At 39.8% G+C, this 16,661-nt stretch overlaps 1 protein-coding gene and 1 long non-coding RNA gene across 7 annotated transcripts in view; one reads left to right on the top strand and one right to left on the bottom strand.

The window, feature by feature from the left end:
• The window catches only part of LOC112961629, a 28,239-nt gene extending 25,169 nt beyond the window's left edge, over nucleotides 1-3,070 (bottom strand). Inside the window, exons 1-2 of the long non-coding RNA XR_003252069.1 lie at nucleotides 2,989-3,070; nucleotides 994-1,071 (exon numbers count right to left, since the gene is read on the bottom strand). This is a non-coding gene — a long non-coding RNA (uncharacterized LOC112961629). The remainder of the gene's footprint in view (nucleotides 1-993; nucleotides 1,072-2,988) is intronic.
• Nucleotides 214-16,646, top strand: CUNH5orf63 (chromosome unknown C5orf63 homolog). Of its 6 annotated transcripts, none has more exons than XM_026056973.1 (10): nucleotides 214-230; nucleotides 1,371-1,511; nucleotides 2,943-3,138; nucleotides 5,244-5,364; nucleotides 7,534-7,647; nucleotides 8,636-8,692; nucleotides 9,476-9,522; nucleotides 12,929-13,014; nucleotides 14,652-14,708; nucleotides 16,359-16,646. In XM_026056973.1, exons 3-10 carry the CDS (start codon nucleotides 3,062-3,064, stop codon nucleotides 16,502-16,504), a joined length of 705 nt encoding a protein of 234 aa, XP_025912758.1. In that variant the 5' UTR covers nucleotides 214-230; nucleotides 1,371-1,511; nucleotides 2,943-3,061; the 3' UTR covers nucleotides 16,505-16,646. The 6 variants fall into 6 exon arrangements, with proteins under 6 accessions (XP_025912758.1, XP_025912762.1, XP_025912760.1 ...); XM_026056974.1 differs by lacking the exon at nucleotides 214-230 and adding an exon at nucleotides 983-1,004; XM_026056977.1 differs by lacking the exon at nucleotides 7,534-7,647.
• The last annotated feature ends 15 nt before the right edge of the window (nucleotides 16,647-16,661 follow it).

The following is a 16,661-nucleotide window of genomic DNA, read 5'->3' on the forward strand; positions in this document are numbered from 1 at the left end:
CTGCACCCCCCCTCCCCCCCCCGTAATCTGCTAGCTGAGCTGGCCGCAGCAGCCACAGATGGGGGGTTGTGTGTGTGTGTGTGTGTGTGTGTGTGTGTTTTTTAAGCGATCTTTGACTCTTCCGCTCTCTAGAGGTCGTTACTGATTTAGAAAATGTCTTTAAAGGAAATCGGGCTTTCTCGTAGCGGAAGATAACGAGAAGACGTGCCGCCGCCGCCCCTTGAAGCGGAGTGGGTCCTTTCGCTAAAAAGTGAAGAAAGGAACTTTGATAGCTCAAACGGAGACATTTAAAACGGGCTTTTAATCGCTGTTACATCTTATTTATGATAACAGTCCATTGCGTCTGCAAGTTCTTTAGCCTTCAAAAATGATTTCATAGCTGTTACAGCGACCTACCAAATGTTTGCAGAATGGTTTGAATTTGGAATACGTGTCCCAAACCGCAGCCCAGAACGGATGTGCTTGTAGCCATTGCACTGAACGTAAATTGCTGCAAGTTAGGATGAAATTTTACCTTTGATATTTTGCGGGATGGAATGCAATGGCTTTATGGCATTTACCTCAGATTGCTGTAGTTTGGAGGAGAAAATGTATAGAAATATGCATTGCTTGGTATTTAGCATCACCTTACAGCAGCGAGTGGTATTCCTGAATATGTTTATAAGGAGCTGGTGTAAAACTACTAAAAACACATTAGCGTTTCTATTCCTCTGCAAAAGAATTGCTCAAGATTCTCCTGTATTTTGAGAGCCTCCTCTGAAAAGCTTCTGGGGTAAAAACCCTGTGGGGATCCAAGCAGCTATAGGACACAGTATACCACTTGCACATGCTCCTTGGTCTCCTGTTGTGGCACCCTGTTTTATCATTCAGTATCTACCCGATAAATACCAAATTAACAAGATCAGATCACCAGCAAGTGCACTTTCGTTGGTGACCAGAGCTGGTTTTGAATGAGGGTCTACAGAAGAAAGGCTATTTTAATGCACCACTGACCTGGGCCATAAGTGTGTATTCTTCCATTTGCATCTGTTTCCCATCCATTTCTGCTTCAGTTTATATCCCTTTGTCTTACTAGAATGAGGAATAAATGGAGAGTAGGAATCAGTTTTATAGATATTCATAAAGTTCCTTTAAAAACAAAGAGCTAGAACGTTCAGGGCAGTCCTGCATTCCATTTTATTCAAATTTAACTGTGTTTTCATGTTTCTGATGTGTTACTGTTACATTGCAGAAAGAGATACAATTTTTTCAAGCAGTTCTGCTGTCAAATCTGCCTTAGAGTTCCAAAATCAAATATTACTTGCAGAAATGGACAGTGTGTATAGACAAATGCCTGTGAGTTCATAATAATTTCATTCTCATTTTTACAGATACAAAACTATGGAAATCAGGACATAATCATGTCTAAATGTGTTTAGAATTATGCGTACAAAACATCCAGAACCAAAGAGCTAGAGTATGCTGATGACCTGAAGTTGAGATGATTTAAGAGTATATAGCATCATAAAAAGGTGGGTAGTTGGAAAAAAAATCAGTCATGCTTATCTTTGCATGACTGATGCTAAGATAAGGTTTTTATACAGGTAATTATCTAGCCTAAATAATGGCTAGTTTTAGTGTCACATCTTATCTTTGCAGCAGACCAGGATTTATTAGCCAATGGAAATTCTATTTATAAGAAATTAGTCCAATTTGGCTTTGCAAAATACGGCACTGGCCAAGTTTAGACTTTCAAGCATCACTTGTTAGGTTATTGTTTACCATTATAGTATGAGGGAGGGTGAGTTTGGGAGTTCCCAAGCTTCCTGGCTTTTCATTTACATATTAATAGTGTCTCTCAGACAAGTCTCTGTAATTACCTGGGGGTAGGCTAAGGAGAGCTCCAGAATAGTCATGTTGAAAGGTTTTGCGTGTGTTGTTAGCAGTTTAGCCTCTTCATAATAAAACACAGATATGATATAGATTCTTCCATGGCATGTGAAAGCTGTGGGGCATCTGTGCAAAACTTCCCTTTTTTTATGTCAGTGGTGAAATCATGATGCTGGAGCTCAGCATTACAGAAATTTCACTCAGCCCAGTGCAGGCCAATGTTTGGGAACCCACTTGGTCACACGATGGCAATCTACGATGTGGCTCTGGGATGCTGCTCAGATAAACTGAGCTGCTGCAGTCAAATTGGCTGATGGATGATTGGATTTTCCCTTTGATCAGCTTCTGATCAATTGCAACTATACTTAACCTGTCCCAATGTAATTAGAACCCTTCAGTATTTATGCAAAGCCACAGCTCTTTTGTTTTATCCAAATAACCCAATAAATAGGATTAGTAAATCCTACTAATTTAAAAGCAGATTTCTATTGGAGCAGAACATTAGTTATGTTCTTGTGAAGCTGAAGCTGCACTATGCTAGGACTGTGCTTTAGCACAGGTTAAATGCAGCTCTTCCACCCACCCACCCTCCTTCCCAATGATGCTCTCTGGCAACTGTGGGCTTCAGAAGCACAGGGAAGCCAAGCTGCATCTTCTGTACTGTGGCAACACGATGCTGTCTGACAACATCTCACCCTCCCTCAGGGCTAGATGTGTCAGACTGCTCTGTGGTGGTGCAACAGCACAGAATGACTGGAGTGTGGACTGAGACTGGGGTCTTTTTTAAAATCAGGATTAGTCCTTTGAATCTTTCTGTAACTGGCAAAACTGTAGGGCTTTAGCCTCACTCTGCATAGTAAATAAATTGATAGCCAGGACTCTGTTTTCAGTGCAAATTTCATGCTAACATTATTGGATGCAAATTTGAATTTGCAGTGGAAGGGCAAAGTTTCTTTAGTCCTACTGGCTGCATCTGACATCTATTAACAGCTAACAATGTTTAGGCTCTTACACCTCTTTATACATAAGTGAAATACTGAGTCCACAAGTATGAATACTGCTACAATTTATAGGTACTTTGAGAAACTTAGAGTAGAGGAGGAAGATCCAAGTAAATACCTCTCCTGAGAGGAATGCTTCCCTGTGAACTCAGCCGTCACCCCCTGCGCCCAGCCTGCTGTCAGCTCTGCCCATGGCCGTGGCTGCCTTGTACTTGTCCGGTCACCACGTGTGCTGCTCTTCTCAGCCAGTATTTGGGGCATCTGGAAGGTACCTGAAAAGGGGGGGATAAAGAAGGGAACCAAAGTCATTTTGTGCACATATATGTATATAGGGGGGAATAAGATTCATGGAAATCTAGGCTTTATTCATTCTGCTGTTCATACAGCAATTTGGGTTTTTTTTTCCTTGTTTTGAAGGCACAAAATTTGGCCTGCTAGACTGGCAACAAAAATATTCATTTAAAAACTTGCCAGAATGCAAACTATTTATTTTGACATTTTTATTTTGCATGTGAACAAGCCCACATGCTGCACTTTGTTACGCCAAAAACACATCCATTCTGGGCAGCTATTTATTGTGGACGTAAACATTTCTAAATATGACAAGGCTAGTTACTGTCATTCAGATTTGCATTTTTACAAAAGGTTTCAAGCTTATTTTTGTATTTAGTAGGTGAAATCCTGGACAATTAGATTTCCACCTGGCCAAGTAAAACAAATTCAGTAGCTGCCAAGGACTATCATCAACGGCAGCACGTGCTGCACCAGTCACCTGGAACTTTGCAGTGACAGCAAGGATCCCACTCAGCTGCTGCAGCTGACTCTCTTAGTGGTATAAAGCACAAAACACAACTGAAGAGCATTTTCTGTCCCAAGCTAAACAGTATGTTACAAAATTAGCAGCCTGYTCATTGCAGTATATTCTATTTTAGGCCACATATTTTATGTGGTCAAAGAAAAAAATCAGGTTCTTTCCTAGCATCTGAAATTTGACCATTCAGTTACAATTTTCAAAGGGCAATACCTTTCCTTTGCACTTCTTCTGTTGAAACTTCTGGAAACATGGCAAGTTACCCTTACCTTAGTCTTCTGGAAAAAATGAGCATCTTTGACAGCGTGGTAAAGCTGGTGGGGCAATGTCCTGTCATCAGTTTGATTTTTTTGATAGTTATCGGTTAGAAACATATCAATTAAATAGACTTAAGTTCAGATTGCACTGCAATGTTTTGTTCTTCCTTAGAGGGTAGATTGGCAAAACTGTCTCTCTAAAAACAAAATTATATAGTATTAGTACTAAGAAATTCAATGGATGCTTTAAGCTCTTTTTTATTGAACATCGTAAAACATGTTTATCAGTTGCAACTTAGTCCTGCCCCTGTTCTGTATTGTATATCACACTGAAAGAGTTTAAACTTGGGCAAATACAATGTGTGTTTGTGGTCAGCTGTAGTCAGTAAAAATACAGATAAGCCATTCCTGAACAGAAGCTGTGAAATCTGGCTTTATGTAAAGGGCGTTGATTGTCCCAGTGTGGCCCCTGGTGACAACTTTAGAATTAGATAGTATAAAGATGGTCATCTTTGCCAGCAGTCTCAGTGCAGACTCTCTTTTGCTTCTGTTCTAGAATGTCTTGTAAAGATCCCATTAAGATGCATCTGTGGAAGCAGCACTGCTGTTATTAGTGTTATTATGAATACATGACTGCAAGTCTCCAATATGGCACCCTTCAACAACACTAAATTGACTTAAACCTCCCCAAAGAAACCACAAACCCATCACCATCTTTCATAAATTAATTTGCTGTCACAGGAAGGACTCAGGGTAATGTGCATGCTTTTAATATTACAGAGTTAAATCATCTTGGCTGCAGCTTTTTATTCACTGCAGGAAGCATTATTTTAACGTTCTGATTAGGTACAGATTAGTTGTTTGATGGAATAATTTTGAGTAAGTAGAATATTTATGCCAAGCACTGCAGTAAGATTACTGAGGTTCAAAGCACAGCGCTTTGCATTTTTGTTAGTATCATGTAATTCTTACTGGCACATGTCTAGTTGAAACAGCGCAATGTATTTATGTCAGCATTTATGTTAAAAATTTTAAAAGAAGCATTTCAGCAAGAAAATATAATATTCTTTTTAAATTGAGCTACATTTCTTGAGATACCCGAAATTGTTTCTGGCCTGCTGCATAGTAAACTATTTTTCTGATTAATGTGTTGAGACTGTGAACATAAAAATGCTGGGAAAATGGTTTGACTGTGTGTATTTTAGAACTACTGTTGAAGCACCACATTTACCTTAAAATTGAATTTCATGAGCTATAACTTACCACAAAACAATTAAACTATAYATTTCATTTTTGCCTTAACAGGACAATGGTGCTTCGTTTTCTGAGCAGAACAGTGCAGCTGGCAAGACATTCTTCTAGTCCACTGGGGAGACCACTCTGTTCAGCCAGCGCAAATAAACCAGTGTTGACTTTGTTCACCAAGGTAAGAGTTAGTTTACAGAATAAAGCTATGCAAGAGTGCTTATCAATCACCTTTGATGTACATGGATTCCACATGAAATGGTTCTGCCTTACCTTTTTCCCCTCCAGATTTGTGAAGCTTAGTATTATGCATTTTACCTTGAGGGTGTCTTTTGCCCCGGGCCTCACCAGTCACTGTGACCATAGCAAGCAACTAGTTACAAGCAGCAAATGGAGATTTCAAGTTTGCTGCATCTCAGTGACACTACAGTCCATTTACTAGTAGAAAATAGTCTCCAACTGCCAGTGTTTCATGCTGGAGCTGGAGAACAAAGATGAGTTCCTTCCTTGTCACATCTAATCTGCCCAGGACAAGCATGAGTGGCCAAGGTAGACTCTTCAAAGCGTTCCTGTTCAATTGCAGCACTACCTATGAGACTGAAAATGTATCAAACTAGTATTAATAGTGCAGCAGAAAAAATAAATTCTGGTTCACTCTTTTTGCTTTACTAGCTGTGTAAAGCTAACTGGAATAAAATGCAGGCAAAGGTTTATAGTGTGAACGGAGAGGACTCTAAGCATATGTGGAAAACAGATCTGATGAGCAGGAATGGTCATTTGTGGACTGTCACTTTCCAGGATGGAATTATCATCGAGGGTCAGTGTTCTCCTCAAAGCTCTTTTGCACTTTTAGATGGATTGGCACACTGCAAAACCTAAACTGCCCTCCTTCTGCTTCACAGCATGCTGGCTCTGCTGCATTTATGTAGTTTATATAGTGTTTGAGGGGAGAATAACTAGAAATGCAAAGTACTGTGAATTTTGAAATCAGGAGGGTGGTATTTGTTGGAAATGGATGCAATTAAAGCAATTTCCTCATCCTGCACAATGTTCATGCTATCCCTAGCTATGTTACATAGAAATAGGTTTAAAAAAAAAAAGCAGTTGTTTCTTAATCAATGGAGTACATGTTATATGAAGAACCATACTGTAAAGTTACAGTTCTCTCTCTGCTGCCTGGTTCGGCATCAACTCATTCACAATCCAAAGGTGATAAGGTAGGGAATAATGAACTTGACTTTAGAGTTAATAATTAGAAAAAAGCTCTTTTATGATTTTTGTGTTATAAAAATTTCAAACTACTAAGACACTGTATGCAATCAAATTTCTGTGAGCAGAGTTCAAGTGATTTTCTAAGCTGTCCTCTTTTGTTAAATATACTCTTAACTTAAAATGCTCTTCAGGTCTGATATCACTGGCAACTGCAGAGCAAAATGCAGACTACTTTCTAACAAATCTAATCTGCACTCCTAGTTTATGCTAATTAACTCAATTTTTTCCCCTCCTTGCTATTTTTAAAAATAAGGAGAGAAGAGGAGGAGAAGGAAGGGGTTTGCAATCTTCAAATGGTTTTCCTCTCACAGACTCCTTTTATGCAGTATGAGCATTCATGCAAGAACTGATCCAGGTTAAAAATTATCTTTTCTTTTTTCTCCCCCCCTCCCCCAAGGTTGCTGTTAACTGAGATCAGTTCTCCTGTCTAGCTGTACTATGCAGCTGCATGAGTGCTTAAGCCAGCACAAAAGAATTGGTGGCAGGAAGATGGGTCTGTTTCCTTCAGTATCACTGCCAGCTTAAAATGACCATAAAACTGCAGTCTAAGCCTGCAGGATAAATGGGGATTATCTGCAGAAATAAAAATGTCCTTTCCACCTTGTGTATTGTCTAACAGGTTTAGCTATCAGCATAGCATATGTCACTTTGGCAAGGGTTTTTTACTATCTCAGCAGTAGGATTCCCTTTTGCTACTGTAACATACATCTCAGGTAGGAGGTTATCTGAGAGAGCTCTGTTCAGGCAACGCTATTACAAAGTAACATAAAGCCTGGTAGACACCTACTGTTACACCACTCTACTTTAAAATATATACTGATTTTAAATCAGTTCCAGTTTTATTAGTACCACATGCATGCTTAGGCTTGGCATCAGAGCAGGAGCAAAATCATTTTCTTTCTCAAGAGTCAACTTAGTTTTTCAAATGCTTTTGTGTAACTATTATGTTAGAAAGCTTTCCACAATCCTAGGAGAACTGAACGTGTCCTACTTTCACTGTAAGGAACCTGGCATGTTCCAAAAGTGATGTGCAGGATTCTGGGTTGTTCCTCTCCATCACTGATATGTGTATCTTCAGGTCTTTGGCACTTCAGTCCCTCCAAAAGTGACAAGCACTAGCAAGAAAAATACAGAACTGTTGATCTTCAGCATCTTGCATAGGTTTTCAGAGCAGAAGGACTTCTCTATACAGGCAAGAATTTTGATCAGAATGTGAATTAAAAGAACATTTAACCCCAATTGATGCACACACAGGAAGTAAGAAACAGTTACTTCAGATTAACTCCCTGTTTAAACAAGCCCCAAGAAGGCCTTAAGTGGGGCGGGGGGAGCAGTATTTCATGGCAGATGGACAGAGCCATCATGTTCATCACTGTGCATTTTGTTATGTGAATTATAGGCCAAATTGTGGCCAAATATGGAAGCACGTGCCTCCATGTGAATCACATTTTCAGATAGGCACTTGCTCTAACAATCACAGTGCATGACAGCAGAAGTCAGCTGTATAGCTATGGCAAAAGACGAGGGAATTTTCAGAAAGGAGGATTTGGGGTTGTTTTTTTTTTTTGAAAACTGACCACATAACGGGTCAAAACACTGCAGCTGTTTGTCACTTCCCTCTGCTGGAAGTTGCTGTCCCTCCAATTCTGCAGGTGGAAGAGATCATGCTTAATCCCTTTAGGCAAAATCAGCCAGGTTATCTCAAGCCACCTTCTTTTGCTATTTGAAGTGACCCAAGTGACTTGATCTGGAACAGATCAGAAATTACTCACGATTCCTGTATTCCCTTCCAACAAGGGCGGTACTGGCAGTTGTTTCCAGCTGGTGATGGCAACATCTTCAGTAAGCACTGCTGCTTACATGAAGGGATCTGTGTGCAACCTTCCAAGCCATGTCCACAAATCAGCTTATAAAAAACTCAATTGAAAACTATTAATTTGTACCATGAGGATATTAAAAAAAAAAACCAGCAAATGAGGAGTGCATAAGTTTTGTGACTGATGCAAGTTTGTTCTATGTTCGTCCATGCTGCACTGATAAAGTGGAGATTTACAAAGCAGGAAGACAGAAATGGGGTGGATAGGGGGAGGGAATCCACATTTACCTTAATGATCACTCCTCTCTGTGTATTATACTTTACAGCACAAATGATGGGCATATTTTGCTGTATTTTCCTTCAGAAACCATGCCCTCTTTGTGATGAAGCAAAAGAAGTGCTTGAGCCACATAAGAAAAGGGTAATGTATTACAATACTATGTACATTTTATATATAGAAAGAATAGCTATCAGGATTCTTTCTTTGTAAAAGAAGATTGCTTGGATTTATTTGCATCTGTTATTCTTTCATGGGTGACTTCTTCAAGACAGTTTCAGCACTGATTTCCATAAAACTCATTATCCAAAAGCATTCTCTAACACTGCAACTCAAATAAGTCTTAGCAAACTAAACCAACATACACTTCACTGCAAAAATTTTCAAAACCTGTGCTTCTGTAAATACTATTTCCCTGGCCTGTAGCAGTGTTTGCAACTTTCATGAGGCAGATAACAATATTATTTGGGAAGAATGTTGGGAAGAAATTTCTGAGGGACAAGGAACTACAAATATTTGAATTCATGGCACGGTTTTTGGTGCTCAATCAGTTTTGATCTCTGTCTTGAAGGAAGAAGTTTTTAACAGTAGTATTGAAAAGATGGTGCACTCTGCTGCTCAACAAGAAGCTGCTGTGTTGCCAGCTGCATTTTGGTTGTGGCTGATGCTCACAGGAGAGTGGTTCTGCACAGGGGATCAAGTATCTCTGGCAGGACTGGAGAGAGGGTCTTTGCAGACATACAAAGTTTGTGGCTATATATGTTTTATGCCAACAAAATGGGCATTTGTCCACAACATGGAAGAATACAGCTAAACGCCCAAAGAAAGTGGTATTGCACATCTAAAGCAAATCTTAATCAACAAACAAGCAGGTATTGTTTTTTCAGTGTTCAATATGTACTAACATAAATTTCTTGTTTGTCACAGTTTATTTTGCAGGAGGTGGACATTACCCTTCCAGAGAACTCCTCATGGTATGATAAATACAAATATGACATACCTGTTTTTCATTTAAATGGGAATTTCCTAATGAAGCATCGAGTAGACATTCAAAAGTTTGAGGACCAGCTAACAAAGCTGGAGCTGCAAAATGATGGAAACCAGTGAAGAAAACACAGCTGTGTTGGTGTGGATCTGAAAGGATTTTGCACCATCAGTGGTGTGAAAGGGCAGTATTCATTATCAGGCCTTACTTTTCTTAGCATTTATGGTACTTGTTTCTTGAAAAAATTGATAACCTGTATTCTATTTTGTATTAATAGTCCTGCCCAGCTGCCTGAGTAGCAACCTTTCCTGTACCGTTCATCTGCTGCTATGCTAAATTGTTTGGCTTTTCATTGACAGAATAAATGCTGCTCCACAGCAGCAGATAAAATGAAATGTGCTTCCAGCTTGTTAGTACCTGTAAGCTGTAGGTCTGTAAGAGGCCTCCTTGTAGAAGCTCAACAATGTATCCTAAGTGCTCATTTTGAAATGGAGAAGAGGGCAGTTATTGTAAATGAAAAGGACACTTGATTAAAAGAACACTAACTGAAGCAGAGTCATAGTTAAACATTCATCACAATTTGATATAGTTATTACTCATACGTGAGTGCTGAATGGGTTTTTTTTCTTTTAATGGAATGAACATGTTGCACTTAAGCCTGTCACATCTACCACAGTGAGCTTTGAGTTCTTCAGTACTTAACCCCAGCCACAGCTGAAGGGGGGAAAAAATTAGAAAGGAGTGAAGTGTAACTGAGCCAATAGAACCAAACCTATAATGGAAACAAGATTTATTAACTCCAAACATGACTTTCTAATTTCAGAGTGTAAGATGGAAGCAAGAAACCTGAAGAGTTTCATTAAAAATTTGCTGGCCTAAGACAATGCGACTTCTCCCTTAGAACCCACCTATGTTCCTAAAAAAGATAAAAATAAAAAAAGCTAATATATGGTCTGTTGCCATGTTTAGGGATGCATGTGGCATAATTCTCTGCCCTTACAAGCCCAGTGAGCAGAGAGTTTCTCTAAACACATTACGAGAATGGTTCTTAGACTAATGGGCTAGAGTTCTGTGGTAGTTCAGCCTGGTCTTTGTGCTTTCTGACAGACAGGAATCACGTTTCAGTTTACTCTGCAACACAGCTGCAAATCCATTCAGCAATGTCAAGAATACTCTTTTATCAAGAGATACTGCAGTTCTGTTAGTGCTTCACTGGAAGGATAGAATGCCAATGTTAAATATATTTTCAGGAGAAGAAAGACTGATTAAGGGACAGTCAACTGTTTTAGGCTGAATAGTCTGTAATAAACACTGAAGAAAGGTGTTTGTATTTTTGGTCTACTTAATAGATTCTTCTAAACAGAAGGATCTATTGCATATATCTCTTGCATTTCTGTTCTTTCTGTCATTGTGATATTCAATTTTGTCTCATAATTAGAAATGTAAACAAGGACACTTACCGGACGTGGTCTTCATATTGCAAAGAATCCAGGCACAACACTCAGTTAGGCCAGCAAAGAGATTCACTAGGAATCATTACAGACTTTAGCTTTTGGGATATGATTTGACGAGAACCCATGCAATGATAGTAGGCAGTTTCACTCCGTCTCTCCTCTGTGGTCCCGTCCTGCTGTGGCTTTAGCCTTTGACAGATCATTTGCTAAGCCAACTCTGTTGGATTCTGCAAGATGAAAACTTCCTGGGCAGATGGGGGTGAGAAATTAAAACCTTCTGACAGTTCAGCAACTTGAGTCCACTCTGCAAGGGGTCTAAAAGTATCTGAGAGCTCCCAGAGGGAAGAACTACATCCTTTTTATACCAGAGAGCTTTAGATAAGTTCAGCCACATCATCAAACTATAACATGAGGTTTATAGGACTTCAGAAACTTTCACTTCATAGCACCTCTCCTCCTGAAGAAGTCTGCAGGGAGAATGGCATCATATAGGAAAGCTTTACTAGATTTGCAAGAACTCAAGAGCAGCCTATCAGTTTAAGCACCTCGTTAAACCTATTTTGAGGTTTCCTCTCAGCCATTCTGATTAGCTGTTTGACCCAAAACTGAAATTATAGCCAACTGTTCTTTCTATAGAAAAACCCTCTGTATGACTTTAAGTAATCTGTTTGTTTATTTTGTAACCTTACTTTTACCTCCAGAGCCTTCTGTTTTACCCTGATGTGGTCATATGCACTGTAGTGGAGGAGTAGGTGGAGGAGATTGTCAAAAAACAAGCTGAAACTTCCCGGGGGTGAGTAACTGCACCCAGGGTAACCCAGCAAAGCATTAAGTATGGTGCTTTCACCAACAGGAGACAAACAAGCAAAGAAAAAAGAAAAAAAAAGGCAAAACTTGATGTAGCAAGATGCTTCTTGTGTTGCATGCTGCAGCATAGTTTTGCCCTACCCACAGTGCTTTTCATCACTTTTGAAAGGGAAGAAGGGGAGCTTAGGGGCAAAAACTTGTATACTTTATGCAGTTTATAATGCTACAGTCAAATTTTTAAGTTTACTGCAATTTACTGTTAACTAATAGGTCTGAATTAGTTCTGTATCAGCAGGCAAGTGCCATTCTCTTCCCTCCTATAATCTGAGATGGTTTCAGAGTGACAAGTTTTTTCCTTATAAAAGCTTTGTAATAGATAGCTATGACATATAGCACTTTTCAGCCATAGTTCTTCAAGTGCCTTTCAGAATATACCATTATCATTGCTAAGATACTGAGGACACAGGTCATGTGGACTTGCCCCATTTCCCAGTGTGCATCACTGACAGAGGCTTGAATAGTCATCAGAGAGCAATTTTCCTTTGTTTTATTTTTAGTAAGGTCTGTTTTGGGGAAAAAAATTGGAAACCAAAACCAGACTTCTTAATCATACAATAGATGATAAATCCCTTGTTCCTTATTCATTCAGACTGGGGCAGTTTTCTTTTATAGCTAGTGCCAAGTTTTCTTCCTTTATTTTGTAAAGTGAATGATAAGAGAATTTTCATAATAGCTTTTGTCTATGGCCTAGCCTTTATCAGTGAGATAGAGGTTTTCCATTAGTTTTGGCTGAGTTCTGTTTGCATATAATGTAGTGAGAAGGGGTGACTGCCTCTTCTTCCAACTCTTCCTGCCTAGGATCAAAAACAATCCTGCATTGTGCATGCCCCAGCCCATTCTCCTTGTCAACATAAGTGGCAGATTTAGGTGTGCGAGGAAGGTCATTGTAGACCAATGTGCATGCAGAGGGCCTAGATTCTAGAAATTGGGAAATTTCTACAATATAGAAAGCTCTTTTTCAACCAAACATCTTCAAACCCACCCCATCTTTCCAAAGCCATAAAACATATTTAGGGGATATAATGCCAAAACCTTCCAGACGTATCTGAGAAGATGTTACTGTTCTCTTTTAAGGGAGGGGAACCCCTCTTCTCATCAGTTTAGATGCAAAGACAGGAAGTGGAAACATCTGAATTTGGAGCATTGGTGGCAGACCTCAGGTAAGAAGCTGCTATAATCATTTCCAGATGGAAACACTGCAGGACAAGGTGACTGTGCAAAGGGCTGCCACTTCATTTTGGCCCACAGGTGCCACTGCAGGCTTCTCATTGCAGAGTTAGGTTGCATTAAGGTTGCAAAATACGTTATTCCCCTCTCTGTTACATTCACTAGTTCTCCCTGGCAAATACTGAAACTAAAAACTCCAGCAGGGTATCAGTTCTTCTGAAGCCAGCCTCTCTGCTCAGTGGAAGAATAATTTGTTCAATGACTAAGATTTCACATGTTCTAAGTAGATCAGAAGGAAATGTTTCAGAGTCATCTTCCATTTCCCTGACATTAGCAGTCCTAAAAATTGTAATGTGAATTTGTGGTCCCATTGGCAAAAATTATATTAACCTCAGTGGGACCAGAATTTTGCCTCAAATAGTTAACTATTTCCAATTTCCTTTGATATTTTGGGAGACTGAGCAAGTGACATTGTGACTTAGCGTAACTAGCAGATGTGCCACCCTCATCTTCCAAAAACAAGAAGGGAAATATCATATGTAAAATTGAGTGGTTTTTCTTCTTTTTGTATATAATAAATACAGCAGACTCCCAGCACATGCATCTCTAATCACATGTGTTAAAGTGCAACTTTAAAATGAGAAGGCATATGCCCCTGCTGCATATATATTTATGGAGGCATATGCAACTTTGTGAAAACTGGCAATTTAATTTTTTGACAGTGAATGTTGGCAGGAATGCAAAGCCCCATAATGTACTATCTCTATAATGTAAAAAGAGCTTGAATACATGAGGAAGGAACTTATTTCCTACTTCTGCCCAACTGAAAAACACACACACAATGCCCTATCTTCCTCCAGTAACTATAAATAACAAATACCTACCAGGCTTACTTGCTTATATATACTACTTCTCCAACAATTTGTGTGTTTAAATTGCAGACACTCCATAGTAGGGTTTATCTAGTATAGCACTTCTAGCACAGTGTGCTCCCAGTCCAAATTGGGTCTGTCCAAAGACTCCTGGTTCCTTAAAAACACATTTTCCATAAAGCATAGAACCCTTTTGATTCCTGGCTTCTACACTGTATTTTTCACCTATTAGCATCTAATTCCCAGAGTAACAAAAATAAATGAATCTTTATGTAGACTCAGCTGATTCTGAAAGGTATGAAACTCTATTTCAGCCTTGTGCATGCATTTATCTTTAAGCACATGGTCATCTATATTAGCTACAAGTGCAGCAACATGTGGAAGCAAACACAGGCACACGTGCAAGTGTTTGCAAGATCATAGCTCATATTTTTGCTCAGTGACAGCACCAGTTTCTAGTCAGCTTTGTTATACTGTACCTGCATGACATGGGCTTTCTACCACCTCCTGCTAGCGAGAAGCTTCTGTCCCATCCTTGTGAATAGTCGCTGGACCTTCAGTGCTCAAACCTGAGTTTCTGCTGGGCAGGGCGGGAGCTGTGGCATACACCTCAACAGGAAGGATCAAGGAACAGCCATTAGGGAACTCAACTGAATACACTGACTTGTGCTTCCCTGGCGAAAAAACACCCTCTGCCCTCTACCCTCACCTCTCATAGCATTTCAAATCAAACTCTAGTTCTTGGTCTTTGTCTTCAGGTGATACATGGCACATGCCCAGGATATCTGGAAACTGTGGAAGACTGCAGAGAACAGGTACACTCTTGTAATTCTCCAAAAAAAGTAAAGTGAGTTTGTCCAGGAGACAAACATTTTCAGATGTCTATTTTGACTGTGAAATGAACTGCAGGAACTAAGGCTACTCAAACCTTCCATGTTTTTCCTTGATAGTGCCTTCTGGACTGTATATGATTGATCAAAACTACATAGACAAAATATAAAATAAATCCCCTCCAAACATATGCACACACAAATCTTCCTGAAAGCAAGACACAACTACACCCACTTCTCCTGAGGAGAGGATTAAAGAACAGCATGTGACATGCATTACTGGAATACATTTTAGATACTATGGTGATGAGTGTATATAGACTAGAACTGTCAAGTTTAATTCTAGGATTTATTATAGGGCATATATTTTTAGCCTGTCTCCTAAAGAAATGAGACTTGGACCATATAACTACCTGTCAGCCCAGTTCTTTCCCTTCCCTTCTCCCCTTCCTCTCTGACACCTTCCCAGGAGCTTTTGACCCAGTGACCAGTTTGATAAAGGGGTCAAAAACTGGGCATAAAGCTATTGCATTCCTATGAGTTTGCTGAAGATCTGCTTTCAGGAAGATAACAAATCTCTCCATCTACTTCCCACACTGGGGAATACGCAATTAAGCCATCATACATTTTGGCCAGCTGGTGGCTCCCAAGCAACCAGCAGAAATGTCTGGCTGTAACATTTAACATCTCTCATCCAGAAGGGTATCAGAGGAAATGTGCAAAGGAGCTATGTTGCTGCATCAGGGGGAAGTTTATGGTTATTTCATAAACTCCCCAACCTATTGGTGACCAGGCTCATTAGTTTTGTTACTCACAAACTACTTGTTTAGTTGGAGACCTAATGCCTGAAAATGGAGATACAGCTTTAAAATTCAGATGCTTTAAAAAAAATGCAATCAGAAACCATATTTATACATGCGGATTTGATACATGTCTAGGTCTATGTGCACATTTAAGCTTCTACCCTAGGAGCTGAGGCATCCATTTCAATAGGGTCTACATAGTGGTAAGCATCTGTCACTGCAAATCCAACTGCAAAACCAGATCCTAAATGATTTTATTAATGTTCCTATTCCAGTGAACACCTACATTTCTGCTTAATTTAATTCACCTGCATACTCCCAAGGTTAACTGAGTGATTCAAATAACCAGAGTTAGGCTCTCTTCTTTTATTTTAATATACAAATAGCACCTGTATACAGCTTCCATTTTCACCTGGAAGAGCAGCAGTGTTATCAGAGGCTAACACACAGTCAGGTGCAAAGCTAGATTCTTTTTCCAGTTGAACAGAAAGCAAACCAAGGACAAAACCTCCAGATAATTAGACTCCTACATAAAAAACACTAAGATATACTTGAATTTTGCTAGAAATGTATTAAGAGAAAAAAGTTACAAAAATGCAGCAATATGGATATTATCTCAACCCTGCAATGTTCATTTAGTTTTGAACATGCAAACCAAGTTTTTGGGGGAAGGACTACTAAACTGAGTACTATACATATACAAAAAAAATTTAGCTTTTAATCGTACAAGATTTCTTCAGGTCTCCTTTAGATTAGTCATTGCTAGCTTAGGGAACCTGGAACTGTCATTTTTAGATACAGCTCTAACTCGGTTTCAACTTCATTTTCACAGATATCAATACAAGCTTCGCAAGCCCACAGATACAGCACGCTTCAGAGAAACTTTCTCTAGGACTGCTGAGAGCAGATATTTTGAGGTTTTTAACTCCTTTGCAACAAGAAACTGCTGGGAGGGATTTTTTTTTCCCTCGGTTTTAGTCCGGACGTAGGTCTAGCACCGTTCCCACGAACACCAGAACACGCAGCCTGCGTTAATCCCTCCAGCGCTGCCTCCCTGCCCGAGCCCCGCAGCGGCAGAGCGCCCAGACCCCGCGCGCTTTGCTGCCCCGGCCGGGGCCGGGGCCGGGGCCCCCGC

The sequence above is a fragment of the Apteryx rowi genome, unplaced genomic scaffold, assembly GCF_003343035.1.
Source record: "Apteryx rowi isolate R43461 unplaced genomic scaffold, aptRow1 scaffold_135, whole genome shotgun sequence".
NCBI lineage: Eukaryota > Metazoa > Chordata > Aves > Apterygiformes > Apterygidae > Apteryx > Apteryx rowi.

Coding starts and splice junctions, on each gene's coding strand:
- CUNH5orf63 (XM_026056973.1), top strand. CDS start 3,062: ATGGCCGTGGCTGCCTTGTACTTGTCCGGTCACCACGTGTGCTGCTCT. Junction 9,523..12,928: donor CTTCCAGAGAACTCCTCATG/GTATGATAAATA, acceptor TTCTCTTTTAAG/GGAGGGGAACCCCTCTTCTC. Junction 13,015..14,651: donor GCATTGGTGGCAGACCTCAG/GTAAGAAGCTGC, acceptor CTTTGTCTTCAG/GTGATACATGGCACATGCCC.